The sequence below is a fragment of the Aulonocara sp. 'chitande type north' Nkhata Bay genome, linkage group LG23, assembly GCF_057382095.1.
Source record: "Aulonocara sp. 'chitande type north' Nkhata Bay isolate Kocher_YH1m ecotype deep benthic linkage group LG23, A_spYH_male_GT1.1, whole genome shotgun sequence".
Classification (NCBI taxonomy): Eukaryota; Metazoa; Chordata; class Actinopteri; order Cichliformes; family Cichlidae; genus Aulonocara; species Aulonocara sp. 'chitande type north' Nkhata Bay.
The window spans coordinates 1,930,156-1,946,717 of record NC_141365.1 but is presented as its reverse complement, the minus strand read 5'-3'; the positions used below and the strand labels follow the sequence as shown (position 1 = coordinate 1,946,717).

The 16,562-nt window shown below is 42.0% G+C and overlaps 1 protein-coding gene across 4 annotated transcripts in view; it reads left to right on the top strand.

Moving 5' to 3' along the window:
- The first annotated feature begins 3,591 nt into the window (after nucleotides 1-3,591).
- Nucleotides 3,592-16,562, top strand: part of pex5la (peroxisomal biogenesis factor 5-like a) — a 127,353-nt gene continuing 114,382 nt past the window's right edge. For all 4 annotated transcript variants that reach the window (XM_086284293.1, XM_086284291.1, XM_086284292.1 and 1 more), the window contains exon 1: nucleotides 3,592-4,066. In XM_086284293.1, coding sequence (XP_086140419.1) covers nucleotides 4,046-4,066 — 21 coding nt within the window. In that variant the 5' untranslated portion in view covers nucleotides 3,592-4,045. The remainder of the gene's footprint in view (nucleotides 4,067-16,562) is intronic.

The window sequence follows — 16,562 nt, the reverse complement described above, 5'->3', positions numbered from 1 at the left end:
AGTCATTTGTCTCACCATCTGTGGTCCAGGTAAAGACTTAACTATGGTTTGGGGTGAATACATGAATTCAAATGATGCACTTCCAATATCCTTTTATACTTTTAATAGCTTTGTGGGCAATGATGGTCAAAAGAATATCAGAAATAATTATCATTGAGTATTTATGGCCATACGTTAAAGTTACAGCTGAACAAAAAAAAGAGTTTTTACCTGATGATGGTGTTAATTAATACCTGAATCATCAAGCTATATTCTCCACACTAAGTGGATAATTCCAAAAAGCTGTGACCAAAAACCGCCCCGCCGGTGACGCCCAATGAGTTAGAGGATCTGCATGGTGATTCAAATTTAGTCAGAGGGTCCAAAGCGGTTGGTCTGCTTAGAATGAGCCGAGATGTCTGTTGGCAAAAAGCAAAGCAGTGACGTCATGATTATACCAGAAATCAGTCAGTGTTCAAAAGACTTTGTTTGTTTTTGGGGGGTGAGATGCACCATGGTCGAATTCACCTGTGTGAACACTGAAGCATGTATATGTGTCACTGACATGAAACTTGGTTTACGCTTTTATTCCCACTTTCCAACATTCTCAGTCCGTACGTCTCATTAAAAAATCACAGCAGTACTGCTCAGTATTTATTGTAATTCTTCTTTAGCTGTGTTTTGTAGCTGGTAATTATCCAAAGCAGATAAAACAATTCATTTTCAATTTGACTGAAATAAGTGGCCAGCCAAAGAGCAGTAATTCCCTTCTTGTTAACTTTAATAATATTTTCACCATTTCTGTTAATCTAAACATAGATTTAAAGGCCAGCACGTGCACATGTGAGCACCATTATGAAATATATAACAATATGACTCCTCAATAAAACACTACAATCTGTGATCATATATCGATTTTTAAAAATAGGTCTGTGTACGTTTGGTAAACAATAAAGACCCAGGATGTAATAATCGTGCTTTCTTGACTTTAGACTAGATTTTTTTAATGTAGTGAAGCATGAAGAATAAGACAGGACTGATGTGTTGGTGTTGTTGCACAGCAAATTACAGTGAGAGCTTCTGAAAAGCAACAACTTACACCTTTATTAAAGGACAGTGTGTTAATAATTACAGATGTGTTTGGTTTGATGTCCACACAAGCCTCTGCTGCCCTCAAAAGATCCTGGGCCGTTTCACAAAGACAGTTAATTCCAGTTCTTTTGGGTGATGTTCAGATACAGCAGAGCTTCAACAACATTTCCAGGGAAACAGGATGTAATGATTAGACCGTGCTCAGCGCCTCCAATCACGGGAGTTTCCAGGGTTTTTAAAATTTGCTGACATGAAGGGGATCAGGAGAAAGGTGGGAGGGGAGGCAAAAATCAGAACTAAAATTAAACTACAAAGTACACTATTTGCACCTAAAATATAGTGGAAATGTGGCATTACATAGAAATACTTTACGTTCAATACGTGAGTAAATGCACTAACTTGTTACTCTGTTCCTATACATCAGGGGTGTCAAACATAAGGCCCTGGGGCCAGAATTGGCCTGGCAAAGACTCCAACCGGATGGCACTGGAAAACTTTATGTTCATAAGTTTTATAACATTTCCCACTGATAAAGATCTCCCCCATGGCTTCTGATATTACACTGAAATAATTATTTAAACATTCATAGACTAACGCAAAGGACCGTTTCTTTGGCCCATCCCACTTAAGATCAAAGTGGGCTGTACGTGGTCCGTGCTATAAAATCATTTTGACATCCATGCTGTACGTGCTCTCATTCATTGGGTATTGTAAGATTAACAGTACTTTACTTTTTGCCTCCAAATGTGAGGACACATTAGAGCTGTGGCCTTCAGGTTGTTAGTGCTCATGCAGCGGCAACCCCTGAACCAGATGGTGTACACCAGGGGTAAAAAGAGCCATCAGGCTGTAGAGGAGTCTTTTTCACTCGGTCAGCTTGTGGGACTCTGCAGGCAGCTGACCAGCAGGCCAAGCGGGCTGTGGCTTCAATGGTTGTCAAAGCAAAAACTCAGGCGTGGGAGGAGTTCAGCGAGGTCGTAGAGCTACGCTTTGGGTCAGCCTTGAAGAGATTCCAGCAGACTGTCAGACAACTCAGGAGGGGGAAGCAGCTTTCAGCCCACACGATGTACAGTGGGGATATTGTTCTGCTTATCTCAACTGAGAATATAGTCAGGGGGTGGAAGGAATAATTTAAGAATCCCTCTGCCTTTTACATAAATTATCTCTTGACAGGCAGATACACAAAAAGATGGGCATGCTTTACTGCTTTGATATGTGACTCGATTACTTCGCTAAGGTTTCTCAAGCTGCATCTTGAAGCAAAGCATGTCTTTGAGGGCTCTGCTCAGCTATATGTTCAGTGTGAGTGCTTATATCACCAGATGTCCAGATGGTGGTGCACTCCACATCAGTAATCCTTTGCTACACGTCTGCAAAGTAAGGTAAAGTATTGATTAAACTGCTAAAAAAAATATATCCCTGTGTATCAAAACTAAATGTTAGCAATTGTTTTCCAAAATAATCCTTTCATGCATCCCAATAGCTTCGGTGTAAATGTGTGGCTCACTGGATATACGAAGAAGTCTCCTTCACTCTCAGTCTGCACCCAACAAGCTGTGTGACTCCACTGAGGGGGACACAGTACCAGCTGACACTGGCAAAGTGTGTTTACTTTGCAGGAAAGGAAGAATAGAGGAAAATGTTTTGCTATTAGGTGCAGAACACAAAGCAGCCCTGCTCCAGCTGGTCAGAGAAGAGAAAAGGTCAAAAATCCTTCCAGAGTGTCAAGGTGCTATCAGCAAATTGAAAAAGAAATTAACTAAATTTTCACCAGAAGCTGAACTTCTGGATGAAGTGTTGTTGAAATTCTCATAATACATAACTCCCACCCCCACCAAGACATTGTAGACCTACATATGTTTTCATGTAGGTATGAAAACAGGCAAAGTTGCCATTGCCCCGTTAGATCTAATCTGAATCCGTGTTTTTGTTTGTTTGTTTGTTTGTTTGTTTGTTTGTCATTGATACACTAATCTGGAGCTGTTCTGCTCCCAGTGAGCTATTTTAGAATAAAATAAAAGCTTGCTGTGTATTTGATATTCTGTTATTCAGTAGAAAACATCTGCATACATGCGTGTGTACGTGTGAGATTAAAACACGCGCACTGACAGTAATGTGGGCTATACTTTAAACATATAGATCTCCTGCGTTGCTAAGAAACCACATGTCTCCATTGTTTTTGATCACTGAATTGTGGCTTCCACTAATTAAAACGAGTGAAAACGGCAACTAATTGGTTCATCGCACGCAGATGTCACGCTCTGTAGACGCTGTTTCCTCTGCGTGTTTTAACCGTGTCATTCAGCTGCTTTCTCAGCGGGAGGCTTATAAAAGCTTATAAAACGTTTTTAAAATCAATTTGCTCATGACAAAATCCTTCTGCTATAAATTCTTCTTCTACGCCTGTGAACTTTTGAAATTTCCTGAACACGATCTTGAGAGCGAGCGAGCGAGAGCTGTGCACGTCATCACTGGGGGAGGCACCAGAGGGCTGGGTTAGAGGGAGTAGTCGGGAAGCAGGAGAGAGGAGCGCGCTATAAGAAGAGAGAGCCCAGCAGGAGCGTCAAAACATTTAAAGCAAGACCGAAAGGAAAACGCCAGCGCGCTCAGAATGAAGACTTGAATCTCGAGAGAATTTTATTTTTGTTTGTTTGTGTTTTTCATGTAAGGACTATTTCAGGAATCTGCAAGTATTAAAAAACCAGGAAAGAAAAGAAAGTGCCGTCCGGCGTCGCTCTCCGTGTGTGTCAGCGCGCTGAGGTATCCTGGATGAGCGCAAAGTGTCAGCTTCAGCACCCGAGGAGAGGACAGCTCCGCTCTGTCTGCTCCTTTTTGGACCTCCAGTCCAAAAACTCTCCTTCGGCTTCTGATGTCCACACTTGGAGTTTGACACTGTGCGCCCCATACAAGCCGGGAAGAAGTGTAAAAGGAAGATCCAGTGACGGAGAGAGCCGCGACCGACTGTGTGCTCAATATGTACCAGGGGCATTTACAGGTAAGGAGGCAGGATGTGCACGTCTCAATTAAGATGGAAAACGAAATGTTGCAGTTGTGATGGAACAAATGAACAAGATTTGGATGCATTTGTAGTTCATGTTAAGAGCTTTTCTGTTTTGTTTTTTTTTTCATTCCTTGTGGGTTTAGTAATCTCGAGGCACTGCTGTTTCGATGTTGACGCCGTATTTACCTGAGAGACGTCTGCTGATGCGGGCCCTTCAAGTTTTGGGGGGGAAATTTGCTCAAAGAGGCTGTTAATACGTGAATTTAGTCCAGCACTCGAGTCTGCTACAGCCTTCATTAGCTGCGGTAATCACCGGGGAGACGGAGGGAGTGAAGGGCACTGTGGCGCGCCAACTGCAAGTGCAGGTGCGTGCCAAAGGTAAACAGGAGGCAAACCTCGTCTGTTTAACCAGGCAGCCCGTGACATCGCAACAAATCACTCGCGTGACGTCACGCAATTTGACGTCAATTTTCAGTCAGCTCTTAATAAGAGCCTGAAACTCATCTGAGACGTTAAAACGAGGCGAGCTGACGACGATCAGCTTTCTGACTTCAGCAGAGACCGGAGGGTTACAGTGAGCAGCTTCCAACAGCTGCATGTGTGGCGTGCGGTACAATCACACGCTGTCACATAAACAGTAACCCCCTCCTCTGCGGTTAATGTTAGCCTCTGCTTTGCTTTATAAACATGGAGTGAAATTTACACGGCTGCTTGACAAAGATACATTCGTTTCCAGACAGCTGATTATGTAATAAAAGACCAGCAGTCCTGAGTCAGTACTCGGGAGCTTTGAAGACCAACATTTAATATTTCATGATATATTACTCAAGCAGCGGTATTCATTGAAAATGCCAACAGTTCTTGCCTGGATGACCACGGACGTGTTTGTTATGGGAGGGTCAGCGGAAAACCTCAGAAACTGGATGATTTTTTAAAAAGGAGAAAATCACGTGCTTTGAATCAAAGTTTTCTCTGTTACATTCATGTTTCAGTTGTCAGACACTTTCTGTGTTTTTCATCACATGCACGCAAGTCATTACACTCTGTGCCATGTTTAGATCACAGCTGTAACAAAACACTGTGCTTTCTAAGAGATTATACGGAAGTTATTTAGCAGCAGTGAGTAATGGGAATATTTTTGCTTTGACATCCGCTTGTGTAAGGGATACATTTATTTTTCCATCCCTTTCTCCTTGAAGTAAAGTGTTTGCTTCTGGGAGAGCATATGAAATCTGAGCTATCTAAATCAGTAACACTATCAGACTCTTGTCGGAGAGACACTGGAACTGATAGCATGGCTTCTTTGGGCATAAAGGAGGACTGTTTTTCCTCGAAGAGAAGAGGCTAATATGCACATTTGTCAGCGCTTTTTTGCAGAAATTAATCAACGTGGAACACTTTTAGAGTTGTTCGCTCTTCATAACGGTTTAAATTGTATCACACACAGTCAGTAAAACATGAAGTGCACGTCCGTTATGTTTGCATTTTCATTTTTGCATCAAGCATTTCACAGGCCTAATGTGACCTCCAAATTTATGCTGGAGGTGGAAATCACTGGGCGTAATGGGTCGCCGGAATTTCAAGTGAAGCTCACACTGCACACACTTTGTGATGCATTACTGGGATAGGAAATCCGTCAGTCAGAGCTATCAGATTTCCTATCCCAAAGTAGCTACACTTGTAAGTTCTCCTTTATTACACAATTGTCAGTCAGCACGATTTGTCAGCTTATGAATGTTGCAGCTCAGGAGGCAGCTGGCTGGGGAGCGAGATAAGAATGTCCAGTTTCCATCTTACCATTTCTTATTTGATAACCTTCTCCTTTCCCTGCGACCTGGATAAGCGGAGCATGTGCGGGCCAGTGTGCAGTTTAATCCAAGGCTTTCTGTATTTCCATAAACACATTTTGCATAAGTGCAGGGGATATTCACATAATGAAACATTATTGGATGAATCAAATATTTTGGCCTGTGCATGGTCTCATGATTGATGCCAAGTGTTGGTTGGCTGTTGAGGATTGTGGTCTGCAGAGAGCTGCTGGCAGAAATACAATGCTGGACTTGTGTCTGCTATTTTTTTCCAGTTATTCTTTTTCCCCTAAATGAACCCTAAACACATGGGTAATGATAACACCCAGCATCCAGGCAGTTACAAATGTGTGTTTGCGTGTTATGGTATAAAACGTGACATCGAGAAACGTTTTACCTTTAAGAGAAGGGTAAACCAAAGGTGTGTAACAGCTGCTCATCTTTATCAAAAAGCTACAAAACATACTGTTTCTGTTACTTCCCTGCATATTTCACTTGTATACAGTAGTACATTTATTAAAGTTTAAGATTTAGTACACCCATTCTTCATCAAACTACATGAGAACATTTCAATTTGTACACTGCAATCGCTGAATTGGCTTTAGCTGCTTTGGTATTCGTGTTTACAGTATATCTAATTAGTGCGTGTACTGTGTGTATAAAACATACTGGCTTAATGGAAGCGACGCTCCAAGGCCTTTAGATGTTTGCTCTGTTAAGCGCAACATGATTACGTAATTTGATTACCATTTTTCAAGGCCCTCGGGGAGCATCTCAGATGGATGCTTTCGCTGATCAGAAGTAGATCAAGTCTCTTAAGATCACAGTCATTCACATCAATATTGTATTAGACGTGTACTAGATTTACTCATACAGTTTGCTGTCTTGGGTGAAAGCTTCTTAGTTTGCATTTCATTTCCTTGTCTTTTATTTGTCACAGCATGGTGCATATCTTTGTATTTTTGGGTTCTTCTCAGTGCAATCAGCCAAAAGCTTTTCTCAGAGCTATATTCATGTATTCAAATGCAAAGAGTATTTAGAGTATTTAAAAGTAGAATGGGAGGCAGAGCCTTCAGTTTTCAGGCCCCTCTTCTGTGGAACCAGCTTCCAGTTTGGATTCAGGAGACAGACACTATCTCTACTTTCAAGATTAGGCTTCAAACTTTCATTTTTGCTAAAGCATATAGTTAGGGCTGGACCAGGTGACCCTGAATCCTCCCTTAGTTATGCTGCAATAGCTGCTGGGGTTTCCCATGATGCATTGAGTTTTTCCTTTCCAGTCACCATAGACCACAGACCTCTGCACTGAATCACACTTGTTATCAATCTCTGTCTCTCTTCCACAGCATGTCTTTATCCCATCTTCCTTCTCTCACCCCATCCCTAGCTTTCTTCCTGTTAAAAGGGAGTTTTTCCTTCCCACTGTCGCCAAAGTCCTTGCTCATAGGGGGTCATATGATTGTTGGGTTTATTGTAGGGTCTACCTTACAATATAAAGCACCTTGAGGCGACTGTTGTTGTGATTTGGCGCTTTTTAAATAAAATTTAATTGAGTAAAAATAAATTGTGGTAATCGGATGACCTGTATATCCTATTAAACACAAATATTAGAATATTCAAATATAACTACTCTGAAAATTTAAACAATGCTTAGTGGATAAAACCTTTTGGAGAACTTAAAAATATTAATGAATCAACAGATTCAGAAAAAACAAGGGAGCATACAAGAGCGTCAGGGTATCACAACCCAGCAAGAGAACGTATGCAAGCATGCATGTAACATCCTGAAACACCCTTTCATCGGTCGGAGCTGTGCAATCAATCAGGCTGTACTTCATGTATGTTAAACTCTTAATGTTGTTGTTGTAAGGTTTTTATCAGCGCCTCTCCCACAGCTGTGGCGGTCAGCTTGAGGGACAGCAGAGGACTCCCGGAAGCTTTTTCCACTATTTTAAAGTCTCCTTGATTTAATGAACCATGGTCTTGATTAAGAGCCATTTAATAGGCCTGACTATTTCAGGAGCCAGGATAATGAGTGAAATCAGGTGGCATCCGGCTGGAACAAAAGCTCCACAGACAGTACTGCTCTCCTTGTTGAAAATATGTAGCGGGGCTTGAAACCTGTAGACGTCCTAACTACTGTAACACTTACAAACCGTTACATTATGGATGTTCAGGAGATTAGCAGCCCCTCAAACCCTGAACATTTATTATTCACCATTTATTTTTTCTTAAGAGTCTCAGTGGTTGTTAAAATCATGGTCTCTCTCACTGTCTGATGGTATCAGGGCATTCTAACTTTTCAATATATATGAGACTACTGTCTTATAAGGTGGCAAAGTTGGCCATTCAGGAGAGACACAGAGTAGAGTCGTTCGTAGGGACTGAGATGAGATGTTTTGGCTTCTGGATTTCTACTAGCTAAGGTGTTGATGGTATGTCTGCCTGGAAGGAGAACCCAAGGCAGACTCAGGACATGCTCGGGATTATATCTTTTGTCTGGCATGGGAATGCCTGGGTGTCCCAGATGACTTAGAGAAGGTAGGTGGGGAGAGGGAGGTCCGGGCATGTCTGCTTTAAATGTTTCCCCTGCAACCTGGACTCATAGGAGTGGCAGAAGATGAACGGATAGATGGATGGAGGCACTGGAGTCTGAACTTGCGTTTAAACTTCCCTTTTTTTTACTTCCACTTATCAAAACATCAAAACCAACTGCAGTATCTTGTCTATGTACTCCTCGTGTCCCCAGAACATCTCTGATTTTTCAGGGCTTAGAGACAGGTCCTCCAGGGACAGCAGATTTTTGGGTCCTGTTTGTTGCTGGGTAGGGACTTCATGAATCCACTTGTGCTAGTGCAAATGGTTTATTGGATTGGTATATGCAGAAATTGGAGGCTGAGTGGTGTCCTCGAGCTGTTCCTGAGCAGTGTTTGCAGCGTAGTGGGGTGCACTGTCTTTCTTGGGGACACAGCTGCTGTTAGGCCAGTGCCATCGCCACCATGTTTTTTTCTCTGCATGTATTGGGTAAAAAGGTTCATTTAAGTGGTGCTACGGGCCTTACGGACTAATTTACATACATTTAGATAGAAGTACTGCTTTGAAGCATTGTCCTGCTGCATATTCTGTGAAGTCATGCACAGCTGTTCTGTGCCATGAACACTAGTTTAACATTTGTGGTATTTAAAGTATGGCTCGTCTGTGAAGCACTTTGTTGTACCTGTGACTTTTAAATGTGCTATAGAAATAAAATTGAAATTGAAATTGAAATTGAATTAAAAATATAAAAAATACACATTTTCCAAACCAGAGAATTGCTGACTCGCGCCAAATATGTCTTTATACAGAGAGGAAAAAAATGTCTAATTAACCACAAGATAAACAACCTGAAAGATTTGCCTTCTGCCGCTGCTTTCTAAGGTAGCCTACGTAGCCGACATCCAGCCTTCAGTCACTGGGCTTTTCTACTTCCCCTGTTTGGGTAGTTAAGGCTGAATAGAGACCCTGAGCAGCTTGTGGAGCTTGTAAAGCGGACTAGACGGAGACTAAGAGGGATTCAAGCATTCATCAGCAGCTGTTGCCCTATAAGCAGATTGAGGAAAAAAGGGATTGTTCTTCTTGCCACGGAGAATGGGAATTTTGTCATGGCTGTGTGCAGGCAGGCAGGGAGAGAGGACCCAAAATGCAGGACTCACAAACGCAGGAACTAAAGGGTGAACCTTAAGCAGATTTATTGATGTGCACAAACTGAACAGAACTGAACTGCGAATACAAAACTAAACTAGCAAGCAGGCAGGTCGGCAAACTGAACACACAGGGGAGGTATGAAGGTACGACGCGACAGCGAGCAGGGGAAGACGCTAAATACAAGAGGTGAACAGAGCTAAGAGGAAACAGCTGGGAGACACGGCTGACGCTGATTACACTGACGAGACAGGGAGAGCACAAAGCTGAACGCACAGACATAAGGCACAGACCTACAAAGTAAAACAGGAAGTACACGACAGACAGAGAGATCCAGACGAGACACAGAACTTAACAGACGCAGAAAGCAGATAAAATAACACCGTGGACAGACAGAAGGAAGAGACAGAGACCGGGAGACCAAATAACAAAACCTAAAAACAAGAACTCAGGAAGTGCTACCAAAACTAGGAAGCTGAAATACTAGGACAGAACCAAAACAGACAGTCATACTTTGTAATAAAATCAAAAGGAAAAGTACAAAAGCAAAAACACTGGGTCACTGGCCCAGGACAAATTTTGTTATTCACTGTCATCTGTCCTTTCTTTGAACACCCGCCCATTCATGAAACAGAATAATCAAAAAAGGAGGAAAAAAGGACATTAAGTCCAGATGTGGGTGTGAATGATGTGACAAGAGGTTGGGCTGAGGAGAGCGGACGGAGGAGAAAAAGGGTCATGATGCAGTCATGTCACATTGTACTGAATATTCATCTCTTTCCTGTTAAATCCAGGCTCCAGTCTGTCCTTTGGAATCACAGTTTCCTGAATAACCACCTGCTCTCTGACTGGGATGACTTGGAGGATTCATATCTTCCTGGATCTTAGTCATTCATAAGGGCACAATTCATTAGTGCCCAGCTTTAACATAAGGAAGCTGTGGTATATGTGCAGTATGTTTATATCATTCACACCTTAAGAGTACATTTCTATAGACCGTGGCTCAAAATGTGCACTGCTCAGCGTTTTGAGGACTCTTTTAAAACCGCTGGACTCGGTTGCTATTATACAGTTTTTTGCAGACAGGAGCTTCTCTACACCAAAGCAGTGCAGCAGCTCACAGAGTAGCAGAGCAATTAGGCTGACTGTCTTAGCTAGTGACACACACAAAATCGCCCTCACCAAATGTTAGCACAACTTTGCAAGCTTTCTCAAACGGGAAGCCTGTAACCGAGAGAGGATGCAATCGACGTAAGGAACCCGGCTTCACGGCTTCACAGCTCTACACCATCATCTCTGTTCGCTGATTTCCTCCGGGTGTCTTTCTGCCTCAAGTCTGTTAACACGGCAGCCCTCCCAACCCCACGCCGAGAGTCCCCTGAGCTACTGTACAGAGCCACATTTTTCCTCCCACAAAAGTAGGACAAGCCTCAGCATCTTTGTCACTGGAAGCGGAGGGGCTGTGCAGAAGAACGGGTAGCCCATCCATCTCTTTCACCCGACCCATTCATAACAGCCATTCTCCAACTGGGAATTAATTTGCTCCAGAAACCAGACATACGAGGGCCTGAGTGCGGAGAGCGCATGTGTTTGGGCCTCCAGGGATATATAGGAGGTGTCATGGATGAGAGCTGTTGGTAAACAAATACGCAGGTTCACTGTGCCAGATGTGAGCATCACCTCCACGGGGCTTCCCGCTGATAAGTTAGTTTGGCCCCTCCTCTGTAAATTCACCAGATAGATTTACTGCATGCATGTATAGCGCTTTATCTACTGCCACTGGTCTAAATATATTAACATATATCATTTTCAAAAGACATTTCTTTCAGCAATTTATTGTCAATAATAATTTTGAAAAATGGCTCTGAGAGTTTACCAGAGACAAAAGTGAAGACTTTAAAACTGATAGTTTCACCTACATGAAGCAGTCAAGAGGTAGAAATGTGTATTTAAGATCTTTAGTAGTGCAAAATGTGCCAGTCTTCAGAAACGTAGTTCTCGTCCAGATTTAGTTCAGCTCGTGTGAACACATGATTAGCTGCTTTTGGTTGCCCAGCCTGTCACTTCAACTCAAGCTAAGGCCCCAACTCTGCATCCTGTTTTTGCTCTGAGTTTATTTCTGCCATTTTGGGGCTTCTTTCGAGATTTTGGTCTGTTCTTCATTAGCCGTGTGTTTTGGTAACAAAAGAAATGACGCTTTCATGCAGTGAGCATTGTCCTAATTGTATCCCAACCACTCGCCTCTTTACTTTGTTTATGTAAATGACAAAAGTGATCCCACCGGTGTAATTTGAGCTCAGATCTTTCAGTCACTTTGGTAATGGATGGACAGGCAAGCTTGAAAGTGCCAACATTAAAGGAAAGATGCGACATGTAAGCGTTAGCGCCGCACGGACATGATTTGACTGGCCAAACTGGTTCTTCTGTGCTTGAAACATTATCACAGCTTAATAAAGTGACGTAACGCCGTTTCTAACAAAATCAGTTTCAAATTCATTTATTTGTTTCCCGCAGCCTAATATCTCCCATTTATGGGATACAAGTAACTTTTTAACGTCTCGTGAGTAGAAACAGACGGCGAGAGAGAGAGAGGGGCCACAGGAAACTGCAAATAGTCGGGTCTATCCGAAGGTTGTTGCTCCATGGGGAACACTTGAAATCCCGCTCTCAAATTCACCGTCCCTGCTGTTTTAATGTGAGAATCTGTTTTTGTGCCCCGAGCAAGAGATACTCATCTTTTGATTTGCTGACTCCCAGCTTCCTGCCTTCTGTATTTGAACCTAGACTAGCAACTTCACCATCAGTGCTCAGCCTTATACAATGGCTCTTCCTCTGTGAACCAGTAATCTTGTCAGATAATTGCAGGAGAACACTCCACATAAACCAAGGTCTGCAAATTATCACATCAATTAGTATGTACCCACAAACACCAATTACATCCCTCTCATGATCACCACTAATGACAATTTGAGCACTCTGTCGCAGCCCTGTACTTACAACCAAGTGCTACCCAGCAGTTTACAGCTGTGAGAAGCAAGCTGTTTGTAGAGACGCCAAAATAATGAAACTCTGAACTAAAGCTGCTCTAATTTCCTTTAATTTTAAGAAGCTTTTGCCACATGAAACACTAATTTGTCAAAGCTCTCCTGTGTAAGGCTGTAGTGAAAAAGGAGCCTTTGATGTTATTTGTAAATGCGGAGTGAAGGATGAAGTGTGGAGGATAATGATACTGTAGCTGAAAAATGTGTCAATTAAACACTTTGTGCAAAGATATGCTGCAGAAATTGTGAGTATGAGATTTGTTTAGGCTTTCTTGATGGATGGATTTACAGCAGCGCCCCTCTACTATTGTTCACTGAGCTACTTCCAGTGGAGTTCACCTACTCTATGAGTTTCTGTGCAAGTCTGTCTGTTGGAAGCAAGCGAGCAAGGAATTGCCTTGCATTTCTATAAATACCTGTGAGACACACAGTTAATGAATTCCCTGGCAGAAGTTCAGAGTTGGGTTACAGAGCAGAGCTTAAAGAGGAGCTGGGTGTACAGCTGGGATGCATGTATGTGCAAGTGTGCGCCAGCTGAGAGGGCTAAAGGCAGGAAAGCATCGCAGCAGAGCAGGACTAACTTCTCACCTGGGGCAGTCCCACATGCCACTCTCCATATGCAAATCATCTCACTCTTGTGCATGTGCAGGTACAAGCTAAGAATATGTGTGTATATTTCTCCAAATGCACATGTGGTACCTGCATGCAGTTGTCTGCATGGATGCATCCATATGCCCTTGAGCATGCATGTTCACACAAGTGTAGATAATGAGGCAAGGCACGTTTGTGTGATTCATATTCCTCCACATGACAGGAGCTGCAGCGTGCCAGAGAGGAGGTCAAAAGACCCCGCTCGCATGGCATCTCCCCACACATGCATGGAATGAACAATGCTGTTTGGCAGCTAAATGGGTGATGCTATATTAATACTATCTACACAAAACTAGAGATGGACCGATCCGATATTAAGTATCGGTATCGGTCCGATACTGACCTAAATTACTGGATCGGATATCGGAGAAAAATAAAAAATGTAATCCGATCCATTAAATATCACGAAAGCACCTCACAAAACTTGCAACGCGCCGTAACTCACCTCAGAACGTTAGCACTCGGAGCAGTATGCATCACGTGATAGAGCGGCTGTGGCATGCGGGACCTGTTGGTGGTCTGGATAGCATGTGGAGCTTCGCTAGCAACCCGGCATTTCATCTCCGATAAAGTTATCCCGAGAGAAGTAAAGCAAGTGTGTAAGTCCATCTCTGAATGTAAAGCATTCCCACGTTAAGCTTAACAAGCGATATATGGAGCGACTGCCTCTTCTTGCTGCTACTTCAATCATGAAACTGCTTAACGATCAGCTGATCGGCTTTTCTGTCGCGAGTCTGTCTCTAGTTTGCTTTTGGCCCACTTTGCACCAGAAAGAGGAAACCAGCGGCTGAACAACAGCAGCACGTTTAAGCTTGATAAGCTGTTGTTAGAATTTATTTAATATTACTTTCTACACCAGGATCTTTTTCTACGTAGCTGATGCTGGTAACTGTGCAGGGGCGGATCTAGCAAAGTTTAGCCAGGGGGGCCGATAGGGCATGAACAGGGAAAAGGGGGCACAAAGACATACTTTTCTTTCTTATTCTCATTTAAAATGTCGAGCTTTTAATAAATAATTATCTGACACCCAAAGTTTTAATTTGATGTAAACTGAATAGAAGTCAATTACTGTATATAGTAACTATTAAGTCTAATATATATACCCTAGTAAGCTATAGTACTTTTTACTTTGGGAAGGTACCATCTGTGCAGTCTGCAATTTTGTTGAAGAAAGATGTTGAATCTATTTAATATTTCTTGAAAAATAATTGATTTCTGTGCATTTTTTTTTCCACACTGCATCAAATTAAGGTTGATTACGTCGATTAAGCATCATGAGGTGGAGCGTGAGGGGTGGTTCCCTATTTTTTATTTATTTATTTTTGTTGTTGCTGGGAGTTGGAACCCTATTAGTTAGGTTGCTTAATATTTATGCTAAGTACTCTTTAAAATACCAGAATAGGGAGGATGGTGTAGGTTTAAGTTTATTAGATTGATCAGTATTGCTGAACTATGAAATATTTTTTTTTGCATACAGGTATAACAGAATAGCTTTAGTGTAGTTGTTGTTTTAAACTTGAGTATGAACTTATACAAAATGCAGCAAGATATTTAAAAAACTGTTTTGTTGATTAAAAAACACTATATCGGATTCATATCGGTATCGGCAGATATCCAAATTTATGATATCGGTATCGGTATCGGACATAAAAAAGTGGTATCGTGCCATCTCTACACAAAACACCCGCAAGGAAACACCCGTGTGGTAAAGGTTCACAGAACCAAAGTCTTTCCTTTAACGGTGTTTGTACATGACCAGACCTGCTGCATCCCAGATAAACATGACTTTTTTAATCTTAGGTTTGGTGAGAAACAACATATTGCATCGCATGCGTAACTGGAACTCATAAGGCCATTACATGGTCACATGTCACTGTTAACATATGACAGATAAAAGCTGTGACTGAAAATGTTCGATGACTAATAAAACTAACACTGAGACATAGTGAATACTGGTGGATAGTATTTTGGGGATTCTGTGGTATTAATACTGCAATAAAGCATCTGAATGATTTGATAAGGACGGTGATGACAAAGGCAACGGTTGAGCTCCAAAGCACCTGGGTCAGAATCACCAACTCTATCAGGATGTCAACAAAATACCTGATTCCTCATTTTGATCAAATGTGGAACATAGAAAAGTGTTACAACGTCATAGTAAAACTGACCTTTGACCTTTGGGATAGAAGTCAGCATCAGTTATTATTTGGTTAAATCACATGTTTTTGTAACCACTTCATCCTCATGAATTATTTAAAAAAATACAACTAATTTATTCAAATAAGAATTCTGACTCGTGACAAAATGTGAATTCAGATTCTGAGGCTGAGAGTTTCTCTTCTGGGGAGAGCGACTGATATATGTAGAGTAAAAGAGATGAGAAATCATGTTTGTTTGGCTTTCAGTGGAAGCAGCCGGCTAATATTTTAACGCAAAGTGTCGATTCTTGTTTTGAAAACGAGGACTTTAGGAAGCAGCTCAGACAGTCTCAGCGTGTCCCTGGTTAAAGTTATTCACGTCTGCACACCTCACCTCTTGTGGCAGACATTGTTCTATTGTGTCCTCCAGATCTTCCTCTCAGCGTAATCCATCACAGACAAAAGCAGTGAGAGTGTAGGTGTTTCTGTGGATCTGTCACAGTGTCTGCATCCAACAAAACTCTCATGTGTGGCTTGTTGACTGTGACAACGTCTAGTTGAAGTGATGTAGATATCAGGCTTCAGCTGTTCTTTGTGTGTGGCGTAATTACACGATAACAAATAAGCTGTTTGCAAAGTGACAGCATGCAGAAGTCTGCACGCTCAGAGTCACCATTCACGGTAAGTAACGTCTAATCTCGGCACATCAGATTCTTATGCTGTCATCACCATTAAACGTATTCCCTCAGGAGTCATTTTGTGTAGACTGGTCTGAAATGTTGTGAAGTGAGCATCTCTAAAAATGCAAGTAGGCATTAAAGACAGACAGGAATATTTTTTATATGGCAAATATGGGCTGCTACCCCGACCTCATATAAACTAATATCAGCATTTATTCTTTTATTCCTGTAAACTTTCTACTTGGACCAAGAACTGTGAAACTAATCAATCATTAGAAGTTCAGTGAATGAGCGTCCACTGCAGTAGGTCCGTAATACATTTCTGCTCCATCTCTCTCATTCTGTGCATGAGAGACAGTGACTGATTGTGTGCTTTTTAAATTACTAATTGACAGCAGAAATTGAGCAGCATGGTGTGAGTCTATTTTTGTAGCACTACACACCAATTTACTCAGCAGGGAAGCTGCACCGAGCCATGAGTGGAAGTATTA